This window comes from Papilio xuthus, unplaced genomic scaffold (genome assembly GCF_000836235.2).
Source record: "Papilio xuthus unplaced genomic scaffold, Pxut_1.1 DF827570.1, whole genome shotgun sequence".
Lineage (NCBI taxonomy): Eukaryota > Metazoa > Arthropoda > Insecta > Lepidoptera > Papilionidae > Papilio > Papilio xuthus.
Window position 1 is genome coordinate 3326975 of NW_013531079.1, and position 20345 is coordinate 3347319.

The 20345-nt window shown below is 35.7% G+C and overlaps 2 protein-coding genes and 1 long non-coding RNA gene across 3 annotated transcripts; all 3 read left to right on the forward strand.

The window, feature by feature from the left end:
- The first annotated feature begins 1770 nt into the window (after window positions 1-1770).
- On the forward strand, window positions 1771-2698 carry LOC106118607 (uncharacterized). Its single transcript, XR_001227925.1, has 3 exons — window positions 1771-1856; window positions 2167-2258; window positions 2615-2698. It is a non-coding gene; the product is annotated as an uncharacterized LOC106118607 (long non-coding RNA).
- A 2474-nt stretch (window positions 2699-5172) lies between these two features.
- Window positions 5173-12054, forward strand: LOC106118505 (Down syndrome cell adhesion molecule-like protein Dscam2). The gene is made up of 18 exons (XM_013313165.1): window positions 5173-5176; window positions 5393-5512; window positions 5749-5925; window positions 6135-6279; window positions 6669-6817; window positions 6960-7128; window positions 7243-7382; window positions 7922-8071; window positions 8441-8531; window positions 8640-8722; window positions 8888-9022; window positions 9377-9529; window positions 9890-10019; window positions 10295-10458; window positions 10783-10962; window positions 11307-11507; window positions 11623-11823; window positions 12008-12054. Exons 1-18 carry the CDS (start codon window positions 5173-5175, stop codon window positions 12052-12054), a joined length of 2439 nt encoding a protein of 812 aa, XP_013168619.1.
- Window positions 11440-16339, forward strand: LOC106118596 (uncharacterized). Its single transcript, XM_013313266.1, has 9 exons — window positions 11440-11507; window positions 11623-11823; window positions 12095-12255; window positions 12489-12666; window positions 13003-13120; window positions 13642-13799; window positions 14065-14175; window positions 14652-14729; window positions 15679-16339. Exons 3-9 carry the CDS (start codon window positions 12145-12147, stop codon window positions 15705-15707), a joined length of 783 nt encoding a protein of 260 aa, XP_013168720.1. The 5' UTR covers window positions 11440-11507; window positions 11623-11823; window positions 12095-12144; the 3' UTR covers window positions 15708-16339.
- The last annotated feature ends 4006 nt before the right edge of the window (window positions 16340-20345 follow it).

Sequence of the window (20345 nt, forward strand, 5' to 3'; positions counted from 1 at the left end):
TCGCAACGTCGAGCTCAACTAATGAACTACGCGTTTGTTTGTGTGTCTCCTGAAATTTGAAATCCACATCAATCAGACTGTACAGGAACATCAACAAATTCTCTGAATCTACGCGCTATATTTAGACACAATTTTACGGTACTTTTTATACCTGCACATCTATAAAATATGACCAAACATAATACTATATCTTCAAAGATTCTTCTAGACTATTATTATAATTAACTACTGTCACCTGCGACTTCGTCCGCAAGGAGTAAACAAAAACTTAATTTATATGCATGTATCCTTACAGTCTGTTCTACATCTGTGCTAAATTTCAGCGAGATCCATACAGCTGTGCTGGAGATACTTTCCAACATCAATTCAACTAAACATTCGCATTTATTATATTAGTAAGATGTGATAATTAATTTAATTGGTCGATTTTTTTGTATCGTGAAGATGGAAACAGAAGTAATTTAGCTCAAAAAATCACATAACATCACAAATTAATAACATAATTATCTTTAATAACAGACTATTAAGTCTGTTCATCTAAATTTTGCTTCCATTAACCGGAACATAACAAGGTGTGAAGTCGAGGTGGCCATTCGTTGGGCAAATTGCGACCCTCGTAATTATGTTCCCTGCCAGATTGCGACGTTACAGCGCCGCCTCGTAATAGGAATGGCCGAATCTGTCATGGCGTAGTGATGTCCGTATTATAATAACTGTTGTCGATAGTTCACTTCCGTCATATCTGTATGTATTGTTTAACTATTATACTGGCAGTCGCCCGAGATTCCGTCTGCATGGAATTAAAAAAAATAGTAAAAATATTATAGTAGCCTATGTGCTCTCCTAGACTATTTTATGGCAGCTTTTAGCGAGATTTGTTCATATTAGTAAGATTGAGGTGGATGTTATAATTAAATATAATATTGCATTTTAATTCCCATTTACAAAATAAAAAAATAATTTAACTGTGTTGTAACTTTTTGCAATTTTTTGAGAAATTGCTCATTTAATTATATGAAAATGCATTTTTTTTATTTAGAAGATATCGATGTTGACAACACATCACTAAACAATAAACGAATTTATAGTACGGGTCGTAAATTATATTTGGACAGAAATCATTTTTTTTAATTTAAAAGAAAATTTCTAATTCTATGCCGAAAGCTATGAAATGTACAGTAGAATCACGACATCTCGAATGTCGCGGGAAATGCACAAAAACTTCGACTTATTGATTCTTCGCCTTAACAGAAAGTTAAAGATAATATTGATAAGAAATCCCAAGTAAGTCGTCATTATCTTACTTCTTATTAATATTAGAAATTCGAATGTTTAGATGGATGGATGCATATTGTTTTGAAGGGAAAACGGATATCGATGTAATTTATAATACATATAGAGCATAATCTGGAAGAACACATAGGCTACTATGTTTTTTATTAATTTCGCACAGATGAAGTAGCAGGCGACAGTTAGTTTTATACTTCTTACTAAATCTCATTTTTGAAATACGAGTAAACGTATAATTAAATAATATTTATTTCGAGATACAAAATCTAAATTATTCGAGACAGCAAGGATTCAGCGGAACGATATTTTATTTCTACTTATTGAAGTTTAAGTTGTAACAGATTCTAGTTATATAGACATCACCGTATCTCTTATATGTTTAACGAGGGTAGTAATCTATAAACAAGATCAGTTTTAACTTTATATGTTAAATTGAGATTTAAAAATTGTCTTCAATAATTTTTCCAGGACTTGATAGAAGAAAACGAGTTAGAAGAAACTTATCCGAGAATCGACTGATCATCACACAACATTTCACTGAACGGACAGTCACGCCCGGTGGTGATGTAAGTAATAACCAAAAATATGCAAATTAGACAAGATACTGAAACGCTTTTTAATGATATATGAAAAATTTTAACTAGACTTATAGTATTACTGAGTGTTCTACTACCACGACCTTACCTAAGACGATACACAGGAATAGGCGTCAACAACTAGGCCATGTGCTTTCGTTTAACAAACAAAATCCGTCCTTTTCTAAGTCGCCAAGAATCTTACTCTGATATACATGGTTCAAATATTATATTATATTATATCATATGGTTCAAAATATAATGTAATCATTAATTGTGATTGTAATCAAAATGATTTCAGATAAGCATGCAATGTGCAGCATCAAGCGACAGACCTCCTCAGTTCACTTGGGAGAGAGATGGAGTTACTATCTCCAGTAATACTGACCCAAGGTAGATAATTACATTACAAAAAATATTTCAAATTAAACCCCATATACTACAAATAAACCCACAGTACTTGTTTCCTGACCTTTCTTATTCAACTCAACAACAACCGTTCTTTTAAAAGTTCGCTAGAGACCTTTGGATGTGATCTTTGTGGGTAGAGGAAGCCTTTACCCCAAAAAAGGATTGCTAAAACTATTAACAATTATAATAATCTTACTAAAACTTGTATATTTAAAGATTTTAAGAGTCCTTTTCGATTCGATTATAACATTTTATCGTAAAACAATCTACCTAGAAACAAAAGTTAACAAAAAACCAAAATTATCGTTGCATTTAAAATTATAAATTTGTCATTTCAGATACGCTTTAGGTCAGGTAATGACATCAGATAACTCCGTGGTAACCCAGCTTAATATCACGCGAGTTAGAGTTGAAGATGGCGGACTGTATTCCTGTACTGCAAAAGAAGGAGAAAATGTTGCTGCTCATGAGAATCGACTTGATGTTTATGGTATTATTAAAATATATATTCATTCATATTCATCATTACTATACGTCCCCATTGAGGAGCTCGGAGCCAACCCTAAGTCTGTGACTAAGCCATGGTCAATACTGACTCAGTGCGGGTTGACTTCATACATATCTTTGAATTTCTTCTCAGATATATGCAGGTTGCATCACGATGTTTTCCTTCACCGTAACAACGTCGGATAAATGTACATATTTAAATTGACAATATGGATCGAACCCAGGACCAGCAAATTATAAATCAAGTGCTCAAGTCCTGAGCCAAAGACTCTGTATATGTCATAGCTTAAGTCTAAAACTATGGCTTCATAAATGTATCAAAACGAAAGGCTACAACCAAATTAGGCTATGATTTGAAACATCATAGAATGAAAGGGTTAAAGAAACTATCAATTTAAATTCCTACATAGCTGGCACTATTTATGTCAAGAGATAAAAAGACAAAAGCAACACTAAAAAGTGTTTTATAACTTTTAGGTCCGCCGTATATCAGATCCCTGCCGCCAATAAAAGTTCAAAGCGGCGAAGCGGTTAATTTGAGATGTCCATTCTACGGCTACCCTATAAGGTAACAAATGGTTTTTATAAAAAAGAAAATATGTTACATATTGCTGAGAAAAAAAACGAAATAAATTTAACAATACGGCATAAAGGCATTGGTGCAAAACTAACCACAATCCAAGCGATTCCAATTTTGGTTCGCACCAATTTCATCAGCTGGGCTCTATGCCTCGCTCTATATTTCGCTTTACAGTTCAAGCAGGGTTAGACAAAGTGCATTCGCTCCGAAGCGATTCCACAATGAACTTCAAAAATGTATAGAAATGTCAATAACTTTCGATAAGTCACGTGATCGTCGTCAGTTCCATACATTTTTGAAACTCGTTATGGAATCGCTACGGAGCGAATAGACTTTGTCTAGCCCCGCTGTTTACTATCGTAGCTGTATGCTTAAAGTAGTAATTATAATAAGTAATTTTATTTCCAGTAAGATAGATTGGGATTTCAAAGGAAAAATTATAAATTCGAATAATCTATTTCAAACGAGATACAAACGTACTACAAAGAAACATAAAAGCAGACGTAACGTTGTTAATATACACGGTGTTCTAACAATACCAGAAGTCAGTAAAGAACAGAATGGAGCTGTATATACTTGCATAGTAACCAGTCCATCTGGTGAAATGGCAAGAAGAGCATTCGAGATACAAGTGATAGAAGCACCTATATTAGAAGATTTACTCTTAGGCAATAATCTACAGGAAGGACAGATTGTGAATATATATTGCAATGTTAGGAGTGGAGATCTTCCAATACACTTCGAATGGCTGAAAGATGGGAAAAGGATATCTAGTAGTTTAAAGGTAAGTAAGACAATAATGATAGTTACCCTTTTTTTAACGTGGGGATATGCCTTTCGCATACCATCCTTGCGGGACAAAGAAGGTTATGTCGGGCTTACACCGACTAAAGCCCCACGGCGGTTGCCACCGGCGCTAACAAGGGGGCAGACGGGATCACCGTTCGGAACATAACCGCCACCCTCTAACGCCTAGATAGCTCTTTTAGGAATGATAGTTACACCAGGCGTGGGTTTCTAAGACCAAAACATCTGTATAAAACATATCGTCAATATCGTCATCTTTGAAATAACAGAGATAACAATATGTTTTAAATACGGATTTTGGTGTCAGAAATCCACGGTAAATTGAATAGAAGTCTCGTTAGAAAATCGAGAGAAGAAATAGATTTATTTTTGGTAAACGGTAAAGTTGTATATGAATAGCCGTAAATAATTAATGCTTAGGAGGAGTCTATACTTTCTGTTCTCGCTGCAAATACCAGCAACTTTTAGGGAACAGGGCCATAATACGGACTAAATACTAGTCTTGAACCCATCAAATGGAATTTTTTTACAGTTTGTCGCATTATGGTGGCAAGCTATACAGTAGAGTTATCTTTATTTCTAGTTCATGCAATAAAATCTACGAGACTTAAAATTTATGAGAGGATAACATAGAACATGATAATAAAAGTCAGAAATTTCTCATAGTAGTCTAGTAACTTTCCACTCGATAATGAAAGTATGTCCTAATTTTTCACAGGTAGTTGAACGAAGTTCAGAGTTATTTAGTGCGCTGGTGATTAAGAAAGTGTCGTTGGAGCATTGCGGGACATACACTTGTGTAGCGTCCAATCACGTCGCTAAAGTCAACAGGTCCACTGAACTGTATATAAAAGGTATGTTTGTTTGAAGGTCTCTCCGAAACAGTTGCATGGATCCAGCTGTAATCTAGCATAGATGTAGAACATAGTCTGTAGGAAAGGAATCTTATTAAGTTTGTTTTTAATTCTGCGCGGACATTCGCGGGCGACAGCTAGTTTAGTTATGAGTTACAAATTACCATTTATTAGTTCCCTCCTAATGGTCTTAACCTACACTTTGTTTTCAAATATATTTTAAAAACTTCGTCAGAAATACAGTTATACAGAGTTACCAATAATTCTTATTATATTGGAGACCATGTACTATATTTCATCAATCACGTAGCCACAATTAGGAGCCTTTGTTCTATTATGCACTGACGTGATCTTCTTTCTATTTTTAGTTGCCCCCAAATGGGCGGAAGAGCCATCAAATTCCTCACTTTTGTTGGGCAGAAGAGGCACCGTGTCGTGTAGTGCTAACGGATATCCACAACCTCAAGTGCATTGGATGAAGAAAGATGGTAAAGTACAAAGTGCATTGAAAATATTTGCAACAACGAAATCCATGTTCAATTGAACACTATATTGAATAATCTCGATGGGTTAAAAAACGATCGTAGACTCCAACAAGACTGTAAAATTGTAGACATATTTAAAGTTTCACGAGAAGAACGAATGCTGTATGATGATACACATCACCAAAGTCGACGTATAAAGTATGGGAATCTCTGCTTTTAAAAGTGTAAAATTATTTCAGCACTTCTGGGCACATGGCAGCCAGTACTAGAACTAGCTGGTGGTGGCATTCTGAGTCTACCCAATGGCACTCTAATCATAGAAGAGGTGTCTCTGACCGACGAGGGTTTGTACTCCTGCAACGTTGAGAATGGAGTCGGTAGTCCCCTTAGTAAAACTATTTGGATGAGTGTTAATAGTAAGTATATTTTGTGGAAACTAAATTGTGTTTAGTTCTCCTTCTTCAAAAACGGTACCCTTATAGTATTAGTTTGCTGTCCGTCCGTCAGTATCTCAAGACCTGTTTTCTCAGGACCGTGTCAAGATATCAAGCTAGAATTTATTTAAAAAGTAAAAGAGATGGTGCTAAAGTCTTATAAATAAAAATACTTCCTTACTTACTTCCAGAGCCGGTACATTTCGAGACGACATCAACAAATGTGACTTCACGACTGGGACACCCAGTTACATTAGAATGCAAAGCACTGGGTGATGATCCTATAAGGATATTATGGACACATAATGGAAATATACTGGATTTTCAAATACACAGGTTCACATACATCTTATTATCTTAAATATGATTCTTAGCAATTTATTTACTTAGACATACTAATAGAAGAGTTATGCAATGCAAGTATAAAGCAACAAGTGTAAGGATCCACCAAGCATCCGTTGAAAGAATTTCCTAGTAAGATAGAAAAATGACTAAAAACTGAGAGACTTGACTAAAATCAGAAACTTATTCAACTATAACATAATATTGTAGGCTCCTAGTCGTTGTCAAATCTGGCTCTACACTCCGATCCCGTCGATCCCCACCATTCTACTATACAGATTACATCATGATGTTTTCCTTCAATATAAGTCAGCTCTTAGGTCACGATATGTTCCTCTTTCTTTTGTAGTATTAACGTATCTAGTTGCTTCATTTGATTCCAGAGCAAAACTTTCCGAGTCAAAGACAACGCTAGGCCTGACGAGTACAATTAACATCCAGTATTCGGAGACGGGAGATGCGGGTCTATACCAATGCAGAGCCAACAATCCATACGGAACTGCTACATTTAATGTGTTCCTAAATATATTAGGTAAGCTATTCTTTACTAATGAAATACTTTAGCTTGACATGTCTCTCCTATATTGTCTTCTGCACCAGTATATGAGCTATGTTCAGCAGGTCTTGCTGCTGCGGATTCTATCATTCTTTTTAAATCTACATGTAATTTCCAGAGCCCCCGACTCCGCCATCAGATCTGAGGGTAGATTCAGTGCACTCGCGCTCAGCAGTCGCCTCATGGAGGTCGGTGCGTGCGCACGCGTCGCGCTACGCTCTGCAGTACGCTCCAGCTCATGTCGTCGATATTGGATGGGAACATGCTGTTGTTATTAATATTACTAGGTAATTTTCGTTTGATATTAATCACCGCTAAGCAACATTACTTTTAGCCTTAAATTTTAAATTATCTGTTAAAAATCATCAGCCCTATGACTGATTGTGTGTATTGCATTCCAGAAAAGACAATGACATGCGACAATCAGCGGAGTTACAGAACCTGCGTCCAGCAACCGCATACGTGATCCGCGTGGCCACAGGTAACCAGGTCGGCGTCAGCCGGTATACCGCACCCGTGCACTTCACCACGCATGAGGAAGGTAACTCTCTCTCATTACATTATAAAAATAAATACTTTAAAAGTAATCCCATGACTTCAACACTATAAAGCAGAGAGACTTATGTAGAAACTAGCTGTCGCCCATGACTCCGTCAGAGCGGGATTTAAAAATACTTAATTTAGTAGCCTATATGTTCTATTTCTATGCCAAAATTCATCAAGATCCATGTAGTCGTTCTGGAGACAGCTTATAACATAGTCCATCCATCCAAACATTCGCATTAATATTATTAGTCAGAAGTAAGATTAATCAACACTATAAAGAAGACAGAGTTATTTATAAATTGAAGTCATATTACACAAAAGAACTATCGTTTTTACTAAGATGTTACGACATCTAACTTATCGTACAATTTTTTATAAAACAAGAGAAAAGGGTGGAAAATTTTGTACTGATATGTTTGTATCGTTGTTTCATTGTTTTTTCTTTTTTCAACTTTCGATGCTTTTTTAATTGAACGTTCTTGATTGGTCTGAATTGGTCATCAGTAATAAGTTGTGGAACTTTCTCTTTTCTAGCACCTTCATCGCCGCCTATCAACATAGTTGTAGAGCAGACGGATTCTCCTGGAGAACTGTTTGTATCATGGCTGCCTCCACCAAAGGAGTCCCATAACGGCATCATTACTGGATACCACGTGAAAGCGGTACCGCAAAATGTACCTACGAGTAAGTAATACTATCGAAATATCTTAAAGCTGTAAGAGTTATAGAATTGAAACAAAAACAGGTTCAGCAAGACGAAATATGTTGTAGCTATTGAAAAATATCATCATCATCATTATTAGCTCACTATACGACCTCACCGATAGTCTCAAAGCCTACCCTAAGATAGGGGTAACTAGGCCATAGTCATATTGAAAAATAAATTCATCAAAATTGCTTGCGTTTTGTCATCACAACAAAAAAGTGGTTTTCGTGAATCATTTAGTTTGAAATCCTTGGTGTTTCTTTGGAAAGCATCCATTCGACTGTAGATAATTGAAACAACATTTTTATGATATGTTTGTAAATTGTAAGAAAATTTCAATATTTCAGATTCGGAGGACAGCGATACCAGAACTTTGAAAGTTTCACAGAAATCTGGAAAACAGGAAACGAAAATAAGTGGTCTATTGAAAAATACGAGGTAGAATTAAATAATAATAAAATTATCCTACATCAGACAATCCAAAATTTAATTAAATAATCCCTTGTAATAGTTTTAAATTATGGAACTTTTACTTTCAACTTTCAGATATGCAGTTTCAATATCAGCGTTCAACGGCGCCGGTTCTGGGCCATTTTCATTGCCAGTATTCCAAGATACTATGGAAGGCGGTAAGATAAGCTTGTTTTTTCGTATTCATAAAAATACATCAAGTAGGTTTAAGAGCAGGATAAAAAAAATCTGAGGCAATTTTACACAAATCAAACTTCAAATTACATCTGTCATTGCAATCTAGTTCAGTAAAATCAATGATTTTATTTTTGTTATTTAAACAGCCCCAGAACATGCACCAACTTCTGTCGAATGTACGGCGATATCTTCAACCTCTTTGCGCGTTGGCTGGCAGCCCATCACACCGGGCGCCCAGGGCAGCTCCCTCATCGGATACACCGTACTATATGCTACTGATGGTAAGACAGGAGATAGATGACCAGCTTCTCACAGAGTAATAAAACTTACAAAGATGCTGAAAAGATTGATAATACTAAAGGTTCATCCTAAACAATTTACAATCATTGCTACAGAATAATGTATAGTAATAGCACAATTTAATTTACCTAACTATAATATATTTTCGCAATATACAAAATACAAAGGCAATCTTTATCTTGTTGATTAAACATGTGTATCACAAAAAAAAACAGTTCATCCCCATTAGTTAAGTAAGCTAAATAACAGAAGATTGCTAATGCCCAGGTAGCCTTTAAAAGAAGTTTAAAAGTCTACTGATATTGAATTTAAAAAATTGCCAATTTTATTTCCAGACAGTGCTTGGCAGAACCAAACCTCACTCCACACGGAGCTGTACCTGCAAGCTCTCATGAAGTACACTAACTACACGGTTAAAGTGGCCGGCTACTCAAACTACGGGCCAGGGCCGTTCTCGTATCCAATCGTATGTGCCACTTTGCAAGATGGTAAGTGATAGAAATCTTGTTTCAAATTTCAGTATGATAGTATCTTTGCCCGCGTCTTAATTCGCGCGAAATTAAAAAAAAACTTAAAACGTAGCCTATTCGTTCTTCCAGGCTATTTTCTACGTCTGTGCCATATTTCATCAAGAACGGTTGAGCCGTTCCGCAGATACCTTCTTACAAACATCCATTTAAACTTTCGCATGTAGTAAGATTTCATTCTGTAAATAGTCTATTGTGTAAGGGATATTTAAAATAGTATCTTCATATATCGTCTGCCTTCTTCTAAATCCTTCTTCTTCTTTAAGTACTACTGCTCGAAGGAGCAATGTTGGCGTCATCTAATCAATTCATATTTAACAGTTCCCGATCCACCAGCCGATATCAAAGCCTTAGTGCTATCACCAACCTCTCTACTCGTGAGCTGGAAGCGGCCTGAGCATCCAAATGGAGAATTACTCTACTACACTGTCTACGTCAAGCCAACCTCAAGGTAAATGAAATAAGAAACCTAAATTATAGTCAATTAAAATTATTATTTCCTCTACTGGAAAAACATCATCCCTAGGATATTCCAAAAATGTTCTTCACCTTTAAAATTAAAAAGGGATTTCAATGTAATATACTTGTAATGTGGTTATGTAGCCAGAAAGTCATATGCAAAGATGTTCTTTGAGCAAAACGGATGTACGGAAGAGTTTAAGGGAATAAACAGATACTAAAGAATGTAAAGGTATTTCAAATACAATGAATTTATCTATGTGCCAGCAATGGTCCAGCACAGACACACCGCGTGGAGGCCGAGGGGCGCACGGTGGCAGAGCTGAAGGAGCTGACCACAGGCCGGACATACGAGACCTGGCTGACGGCCAGCACCGGCGCTGGCGAGGGCCCGCCCACCAGACGCGTGTCACATACGCCATCACAAAGAGGTATGTCTTGAGCATCATCGGAATTGTCCACCATTTAATAGTTCTAACTACAACAGTATAGCCACCAGCCCAGCTCAAATGTTAAGTTTATCTAATACTTCCTTTAATTAGGTCAGGATTGCTATACCCAAAAGTCTCGATCCCATTCCGTAAAAAAAAACAATTTGCACTAGTTTTTCTTTCCAATCAAAAATAGATGTCTCTTCTAAAAGTATAGAATATGTCGTATTTCTTTGACAACCATTCCCCACTTTTATTTACATTTAACAGTCTACTCTTTATAAAATTCCTAAATTAGAATTCTGATTGACCTTAATTTCACAGTCGTAGCGGGCGTAGCGTCGCTAGGCGGCGTGGTGTCAGTGGGTGTGGGCAGTTCATTGTTGTTGGCCTGCGCCTGCGTGGGGTCTCCGCCGCCGCGCACTGTGTGGTATCACAACCACAACATCATCACACATCACCCGCGCTTCACACGGAACCATGACGACAGTCTGCTCATTAACAGTGAGTTTATACTTCATGTATTTTCTCTTAGTTTTAGAAATACTATTAATTAAGTTCTAATACGTAAAAAGGTTGGCTCTGGTTCCATCATTGTACATCATCATCATCATCATTTTATTCACATAGCTACTAAAGGTCATATTAATAAAATACAATGTATGCACAACCCACTGCCAAAAAACAAAATGCACCAGGTACATGTTACTCTTCAACTTAGACTCATTATTTGGTTCCTAGGAGAAACAGAAAGAATACAGATTTCTAGATCACTTACCGTCTTGAATGCACCAATTAGTGCTTCATTGTATTTTGAGGTTGATGGCTATTTACGTTTACGTTTCCAGACATCGACCAGTCTCTCGGCGGCAACTACACTTGCCTCGCTAAGAACCTGTACGGTTCAGACTCCGTGGAGTACGTGGTGACTGTGCTGCCTCTACCGGACGCGCCAGTACTCCGAGCCACGCCCTACAAAGACTCTATACTAGTTGACTGGGAACAGCCTTACTACTCACTAGGAAATAGGAGTCACAGTCAGAAAATCAGTAAGTAATCTGACTATTAGCTGAAGACTTCCAAATAGTCCTCATTGCATTCTTTAGGGAGATGAAAATTACTGAAAATGAAATCTTCTTAACATCGCCATTGTCGTATTTTCAGGTTACAGTTTAACTTGGAAAGAAGCCAGCGGTCCGTGGCAGGAAGCATGGCCGGCAAATAAACTCCCTAATTTATCTGGAGTTCAGAAATACGCTCTTACAGGCCTCAAATGTGGTACAAAATATTCGCTTAGAATCACCGCGACTAACAAAGTTGGAACTTCACAACCTGCATACATCGATGTCAGTACATTAGGTGGAGGTGAGTCATAATTCATACGAAAATTAAACTAAAATTTACCAGATACTAGAACATTGAAATAAATGGCTAAGTACAATAATTCTTCAAGCGCTTGGTCCTACATCTTAGTCACGTGACGCCAACTGCTGGAAATAATCCTCTCTGAAAGATCGGCACAAAGATCGGTCTGGTGCTTCTTGACCAGGTCATCGGTCCATCATGCTACAAGCCATCCCAGGTCCAACTATATAAGTTAATTTTACCACTAGCTACCTATACTTAACCCTTCCAGCGCCGATTCCACCGTCAACGAACGAGTGGTTGTGGAGCAACTGCTCGCACATGTTCGTGCAGCTGGCGGGGTGGGACGACGCCGGCTGCGAGCTGCGCTCCTGGGACCTCGAGTACCGCGCGCTCGGCGCCAGGAATTGGATAAGGGCTCATAATACACTGGTAAATAAAATTCAAAATTATTAAAATTGAATTATACCTTTCTCGATTTGAATCATAAGGACTCCTCAGTTATAAAAGACATTGTAAAATTGTGTTGTAGGATATATTTGGATACTTATCAAAGATTCAAAATTAGCAGAAAATATTTCTAAATTGCAGCATTGACAAATATTTCTTTGGGAATGAAAACATATTCCATTTTCATATATTTACATTTCTCGTCTTTTTTTTAGACATATACAAACCCCTCGTGGAGTGTATACCAGTCCAACAGCCCGAGTTACCGCACCGGCTCGTTTGCGATCAGCGACCTGTCGCCCGGTACCTGGTACCAGGTCCGCGTCACCGCCACAAACGAGGCAGGCAGTGTTACTACCACGTACAACTTCGCTACTAAGAATGAAGATGGCAGTAAGTTGTTTTAGACAAAAAATTTTGGTCAACTTCAAATTTCGTGTTTACACACTTGAAAATGTATAGTGCCATAGTTAAAAGGAACAAATGAAATACTTAATCTATTTTTTCCGATAAGAATAAATTAGATTAACAGAAAAGAAATTAGAATTTATCGTTTTCATTTTTCTGAACGTTAGTTTCTAAAGAAAAAGTACACGTCTGGTTTGTGAAACATTTGTGTCGTCTAAAAGCGTGTATCACTACGGTGGATAGCATCTCCTATTTATAAGAGGAATCCTCCGTTATTTTTCCTTTATTTAATTATTTTCATACACTTTATCTTTATTCCAGGTGAAGTGGGACCACCTTCAGAATTCTTTGATATAAATATGTTAGTCATAGTCTGCAGCTCCATATTGCTGGCGCTCTGTCTTGTCAGTTGTGTTTATATATTGGTGAAGAGACAAAGGTTAGTATTATATACTTTTTCCTACAAACATGGCTAGACTAACGGTTAAGAGTAAGGACTTCCGTTCTTGTGGTCTGGGGTTCGAATCCCGCTAATCAACTATTGTCGTAAACCATGTCCAACAAGCATAGAGGCTTAATTGGAGTGGTACAATAAATATTAGTAAACAATCAGTCGCCCGTGTGTTCTTCCAAACTGTGTTCTATATGTGTGCCAAATTTCATGGAGATCAGTCCAGCCGTTTTGGAGATACCTTCAAACATACATCCATCCATTCATTCATCCATCTAAACATTCGCATTTATAATATTAGTAAGATTAAGAAAAAATCTGCTTATATTTAAAAAAAAGCCAACACTAGTGGCAAATGAAACTTATTACTTGGAAACAGGATTAATGGTTATAGGTTATGATCTGGTCGAACATTGAATCTAAAATTGAAACCTCTAGATAGCTAGATGACTGCTCCACTCAATCCCTTTAATGCCCCTAATGATGAATGATTCCCTCTGTGTATTCAGAGCGGGCAACCTGACCGAGTACCGCAATTCAATAACAGCGGACAAGTCCGGCAGCGGTGACGTCACAGCTAACACGTCACACAGCAACCTCGCCGGCAAGGAGCCGCCCGCCAGGATATACAGCGCACCCATACATATGAGGAATAATAGTAAACACGGTTAGTAACATGTATGGATAATCAATTATTTTATAACTGTATTAATCCGTAGCATTAACTGTTCGACTCGCTCGTTGCGATACCACGACTACACAGAAGACAGGCGTCAAATGTAACATTTTAACCAGACTTGACAGGGGATATTTGGGAAGGAGAAATATCCTCTTTCAGTACGTCCCTCCCCTTTCCTTACCCGCTTCACATATGTCAATTAAAGACAGACGTATCAGTTTTTTTATGATTTACTAATGTTTTATTTGTTTAGAGTTGTACGAGATAAGTCCGTACGCGCAGTTCGCGGTCGGCTTCCGGACATTCGGTCACGTGGAGAATCAGGACCTGCCGTGCAGACAGAACAAGCTGCGATACGATACTGGTTTGTATACAGCGTGTTTTCACTATCGAAACACTCGTAATAAAACATTTTGTAATTTCTCTTATTGTCTTTGAGAAAACTAAGATAACTATCAGCTAGGACCCACGTCGGAGCGTCGGTGACTCAAGGGTTAAGCATTTAACTTGTAATCTGCAAATCCGGGGTTCGACTCCCGGAATGTACCAAAGATTTTATCGATTTACGGTCAGCATATATGTTATTACATTTATCCAAGGTTCTTACGGTGAAGAAAACATCGTGAAGAAATTCAGATTTGTGTGAAGTCAACCCGTACCGGGCCAGCGTTGACTATGGCCTAGTCACTAACTTAGGGTAGGCTTCGAGCCCCTCAGTGGAGACGTATAGTGAGCTGATGATGATGATTACCTGCACCGACAAATCAGCTGCCAATTCATAGCTTGTCTGTTTGTAATTAATTACTAGTAATATTATTATAATATTGAATTTATTTACAGAAACAAGTTTTCAATTGTGTTCAGAATCAGAAGACAGCGACAGTATATCGAAATCTACTATGAAGAGTATGCCGAGAAGTAAGTTTATACAATTTATTTTAGTTACATTACAACCTATATCTAAAAGCAGATATTGTTAAAGATTTCTTTCTAGTACATTCTTTCTTTTAAATAGATACTTATAACCTTTTTCTTGACTTAATTTAATTTAAAATTAGTATATAGGTTGTCCCAAAAGGTTACGTACATAGGAAGGGGGATGATAGGGGATTCCCCTCTGGGTATTAAAAAAAATAAATGGAATTTTTTGAAACTTAAAAATTTTACACCTGGGGCAATTTTAATTTTCTTTAAAATCTTTGTTAGTTGTATTGTTTTTTTTTATTTCATATTGATAAAGGGTTATTGACGATGACATAATAGCTTTTTTTAAATGTCGCAATATTTGTAGGTCATTGGTTACAAAATTGCCCCAGAAGGTGTAACATTTTTAAGTTTTTAAAAAATGCCCTTTATTTTTTTTAATACCCAGAGGGGAATTTTTATTTAATTTTTCTGGTGACCCTTGTGACCATCCCTATCATCCCCCTAACTATGTTCGTAACCTTTTGCGACATCCTGTATACTAGCCGACGGTTAAAAAAAAACTTAATTAGTAACCTATGTGTTCTAGACTACGTTCTACATTTATGACAAATTTCAGCGAGATACGTTAAGCTGTTCTGGAGATACCTTCTAACATACATCCATCTAATTATTCTGCTATTTTGTTCATGGTTAGTGCACTCCTAGGCCCCGAGATACAGACTCAGCCTAGTTCGGGGTCTGCAACATACTTCAATGTATATTATTCTAACGTGTTTTTGTGAAATAAATTTATTCTTATTCTTAATTTTTCTCATTAATATTAGTAAGATTAGTTTCTTTTAAAAATCTAAGACTTTAGAAATGCTTAATTAAAATAATATTATAAATTAATCGATTACTATAAGACATGTATACTAAAATTTAAAATTTTCTTTTCCAGAAATCTGTAGAACACCACATCATAGGTAACTAAACTGAAACATTCATTTTAACTAATTGAGGACCATCGATAACTGAAAATATAATTATTTTATGTCATTATTCTAGTCTCTGTGCCAAAGATTTATTACTAAATATAAGAAGGTTAAACGAATTTTACGTGAAATGATACACAATTGTATCTCGTTAACCCAATTAAGCGTAAGTTAACTATTATTAGACCATAGCTACAGTATAATCTCAATAATCCGGCACTTCGATCGGCACGTTCAATAATCCGGCACCACACCTCCCTCGCACCCTCTATAAGTGTGGGCTTCAGTCGCTGCGTCGACTAAAGCGTCGTCGTCGTCTAACCTCAAAACTATTTTTTTAAAGAATAGTTTTAAGTTAAAATATCAAATAAACGCAAACACAAGACACTAGAATTGAATAATAAAATGTACTATGACTTTTCACTATAATCCAGTAATCCGAACATTCCAATAATCCGGCAATGCTTTTTAATAGTGCCGGATTAGTGAGATTATACTGTATTTATGTAAAATGCAATACACCTGCGCCTGTTATTTAGAGATTTCATTACTGTTAAGTAAACGGAATATCTTCGGTAGCTCAGGAGTCAAGCACTTGACTTGGAATCTGCATGTCCTAGGTACGAATCCCGCCATGTACCAATGTGTTTTTCCATTTCCGATTTACATATGTACTATTATCCGATGTTCTTACGGTAAAGGAAAACATCGTGGGGCAACCTGCACATATCTGAGAAGAAATTCGAAGATATGTGTGAAGTCAACCAACCCGCACTTGGCCAGCGTGGTTGACTATGTCCTAGTCACTAACTTAGGATAGGCTCCGAGCCCCTCAGCAGGGACGTATAGTGAGCTGATGATGATCTATATGTGTTTTGTTTTGGATTAACCACATGAATATTCGCTCAAGTTTTCTTTTATTTAACAAAATTACTGCCTCAAAGTTATTTTTAACTTTACTTTTTAATTTTTACTATCATAGAATTTATTGCAATGTATGGAGAATTTCTACATTTTTAAGCAACCAGTACTTGTCCTAAAGATTATTAATGTCATACAAACAACCATTCAATATCCATACAAAAATACTTAAATTATTCAAACTATCGTGAGACATTATAATAAACTTATATAAATCGTCTAAACACTCACGTATATTCGTCCGGTGGTCCACCGACTACTAGTTTAATTCAGTGAGATGAGGGCCGCGTCCGCGCAATAATACCAGTCCCACTCACCCTGATAAAGGGCCCGATGGGCTCGAAACTAGTCGGTGCCGCCACCGGATGAATATACCTGACGGTTTTAGCCGTTTTTATATCAATTTAAAAATACTTAAGTTTGATTCTATGTGTGTCACAAATATTGTATTTATATTTTTTAGGTAAATTAAGTAATTTTATTGTTATCCTTATGCTATTGTAAATAGCCTCTAATGTAAGGATTTTAATATTTATTTATAATAATAGTTGATTCTTTTTGGAATTTTAATTATAATTTACAAAATTTAAATGTTTTTTTTTTTATTTTATAAGGTGGCAAACGAGCGAGCGGCCACCTGTAATCGCTGAAATAGCGAAGTGACCGTTGCCCATAGACATATACGTTGCCTACCTTTAATCGACGGTGGAGAGGATGCACGAAAATAAAATATTTTCCCTTCCCATGCATCCTCTCATCCGGAAAGTCCGCTTCCACTTCCCATCCTTTCCTTATAAGAAAGAGGGAGGGAAGCGAAAGAGGACTAAATTAGGCCTCAGGGACGCAAAGTTTCAAAATTGTTGCTTAATCGAGTGTTCACTGCCACATGTAACAAACATCTATTTCATCAAAGAGTTATAGGGTTAGACAACGTGCTTGTAAACAGTGGAAACGCATTGAATATTATTGGTAATTTGAAATGTATCATTCGTAAAAATGGCGCCAAATTGTATATGGGAACATACCCATGTTACGTGACCTATTTTTTAGTTTTTTCGACCCCTCCCTCCTCTCTGTTACCACTCGTAGTACATTCTAAGACCCCCCTTTAGTTTTTACGTAGTAATTCATAATTATGATTTTTAATCATTTCACAGGCAAAAAAAATAATTTGGCTCATACTCTTAATAAGACATAAGACTGCATACTTAAATTACTAGTGAATTATGTATTATGAAAAATAACGACTATGTGACTAAAATCTGAGCCCCAACTCCCCCCCACCGCTCCTGTGACCGACCCTAATATTTTAAAGACTCCACTCCCCCTTAAACGGCTCACGTCGTATGTGTACGTTCCCTAATTTAATTCCTCAAAAAATATGCTGCCAAATTAAAATAAGCTTTTTAAAATAACAAGTTGTAAATTAAATTAATCATTAATTAATATAACATTTTATTTATATTAATTATTGTAATTATAATTAATATATAAAATAGCATTTATTCGTAAGTAATGTTTTGTAAAATCGTAGCGAAATTGCTAAAAATATCTGCAAGAAGACTGATTCATACGATTGTTGTTTTGTTTTACATTTTTGAATTTAGAAATAAAAATTATATGTCTATTTGTGTTTCTCATTTAACATATTACCTAACTGCGCCCGCGATTTCGTCCGCGAAACAGTACTTGGAGATTGATTTATTTTTCTAAAATAAAAATAAAAATCTAAAATAAACTTAGCCTAAGTTACTCCTTATCCTCATCTACTTGCCAATAAAAGTCCCGTCAAAATCGGTCCAGCCATTTCAGAGATTGGCCGGTACAAACAAACATACAGATAAAATATGTAAAAAAAAATATATTTTGATGTGTTATGTATACAGCGTGTCCCAAAATTCAAAGATAAAACTGTTCCGGTGAAAAAATACTACAAAAAAAACAATTTTTTATCAATTTCCTAAGGAAAAAACATGATGACGTCACCATATAATGACGTCATAAGAAAACTCCTCAATAGATTATATTTATTTATTTTCACCAACTTACAGTTACATATGCAAACCTTTATCATAAACATATACCACAACAACTATATTACCATATATTTGATATTTTTAATTAAACAATTATAAGAAATATCGACAAAGAAATACACGAAAATTAAAGATTGCCTTACACTGCATCGGAAGCTGCGAACATTTACTATATTGATAAATATTTAGATATGTAAAACACTAAGCCTAGTAAAAACACTAAACAGTAAATGGAACGCTATATCAAAGCTGTCAAATCATCTGCCATTACAAAAATATTCAAGAGGAACAACTATTGATTTATTTTAACTATATTTATATACGGAAAGGGATAATAAATAATAAATCCATTTAACTACCTAAACATTTAGTATATTTTCATATGCGATCTGTCAAAAAAGAGGAAAGACGCCATCTTGTGTACATTAATCAAAATGGCGCTGTTCAACATTATTTTATGAAACATTTCATTAAAAGAAATACGACATAAAATTGTACTAAATAAATACGTAAAAATGCATACAAAATTACATATTTAAGATCTAGAATAGAATTATTAAAAAACACATTTCAATGTATTTTTTTAAATACACAAATATTTAAAAAAAAATTAAAAAGTTAATATTTTGAATCTGTCCTGCAGTAGTGTTAATCTTACAGCTAAAGTCTGAGACTAACAAGTCTTGATACTAGCTCGATCAGAATTAATATTAAAAATGGCGAAGTTTCTTAAGCAAATTTTAATGGCTTTTTGAAGTCTTTTTATTTATTTTTAATATAAAAATAGATATGTAAAGTTACGTAATACGTACAAATTCTAGAAATTTCGATATAATTTATAACAAAATTCTTTTAGAAAAAAAAAACTCGAGATATGTTTGTATTACGGTATTCAACTGACATGTAACATATGTAGTTGTCTCTGTTTGCTTCATAAAGAATGAAAGAGACGACGATATGTTTTAATAAAAAATGTTGAGATTTTTTTATAGGAATTCAAAGTGTGTGTTATCAAGCCCTAATTCTAACATTTATAAACATTCAAAAGTTTTACAGGCTAATGCTATCTTCGTCTTATAATAGTCACACGAAAGGGACAGCAGATTACATGAAACGATTAAGTCGTGTACAATTAGAGATTTTTAATATTCGAACTTTATGATACCGTTAAATTGTGAATATTCGAATCGTAATTTCCCGACGGCTTATATTCATACTTTTACAGTAACACAAATTGCCTAATTAATGACACAAATATTCTTAAAACTTATTTGCGCAAACTAAAAATACAAATTTTATCGCATTTCACAAAACTCAAGTGCCGCGATAGATGTATATTGTCTCTTTTTGTCAAAGAGAATGAAAGGGATAGCTATACAAGTGTCACGGCAGTGAGGTTCTACGTTTAAAGGCCAAAGGATTGAGTATGAGACCAAACATTTTATTATAAATTGCTCAAGAATATGTATAAAATAGTTTAAATTAAACATCGTTTAGTGAACTATATTTGACTAATAAAGGATCAAGAACATTTATGTGTCGTAATCAAAATATATGGGAATACGTGACAAGCACGTGACATTGAAAATAATGGGGAGAAAAACTGCCTTTCCTTACAATAGGCAGTATGTCAACAGTTACTTTGGTATTAAATATACCACAGATAAAAAAACATT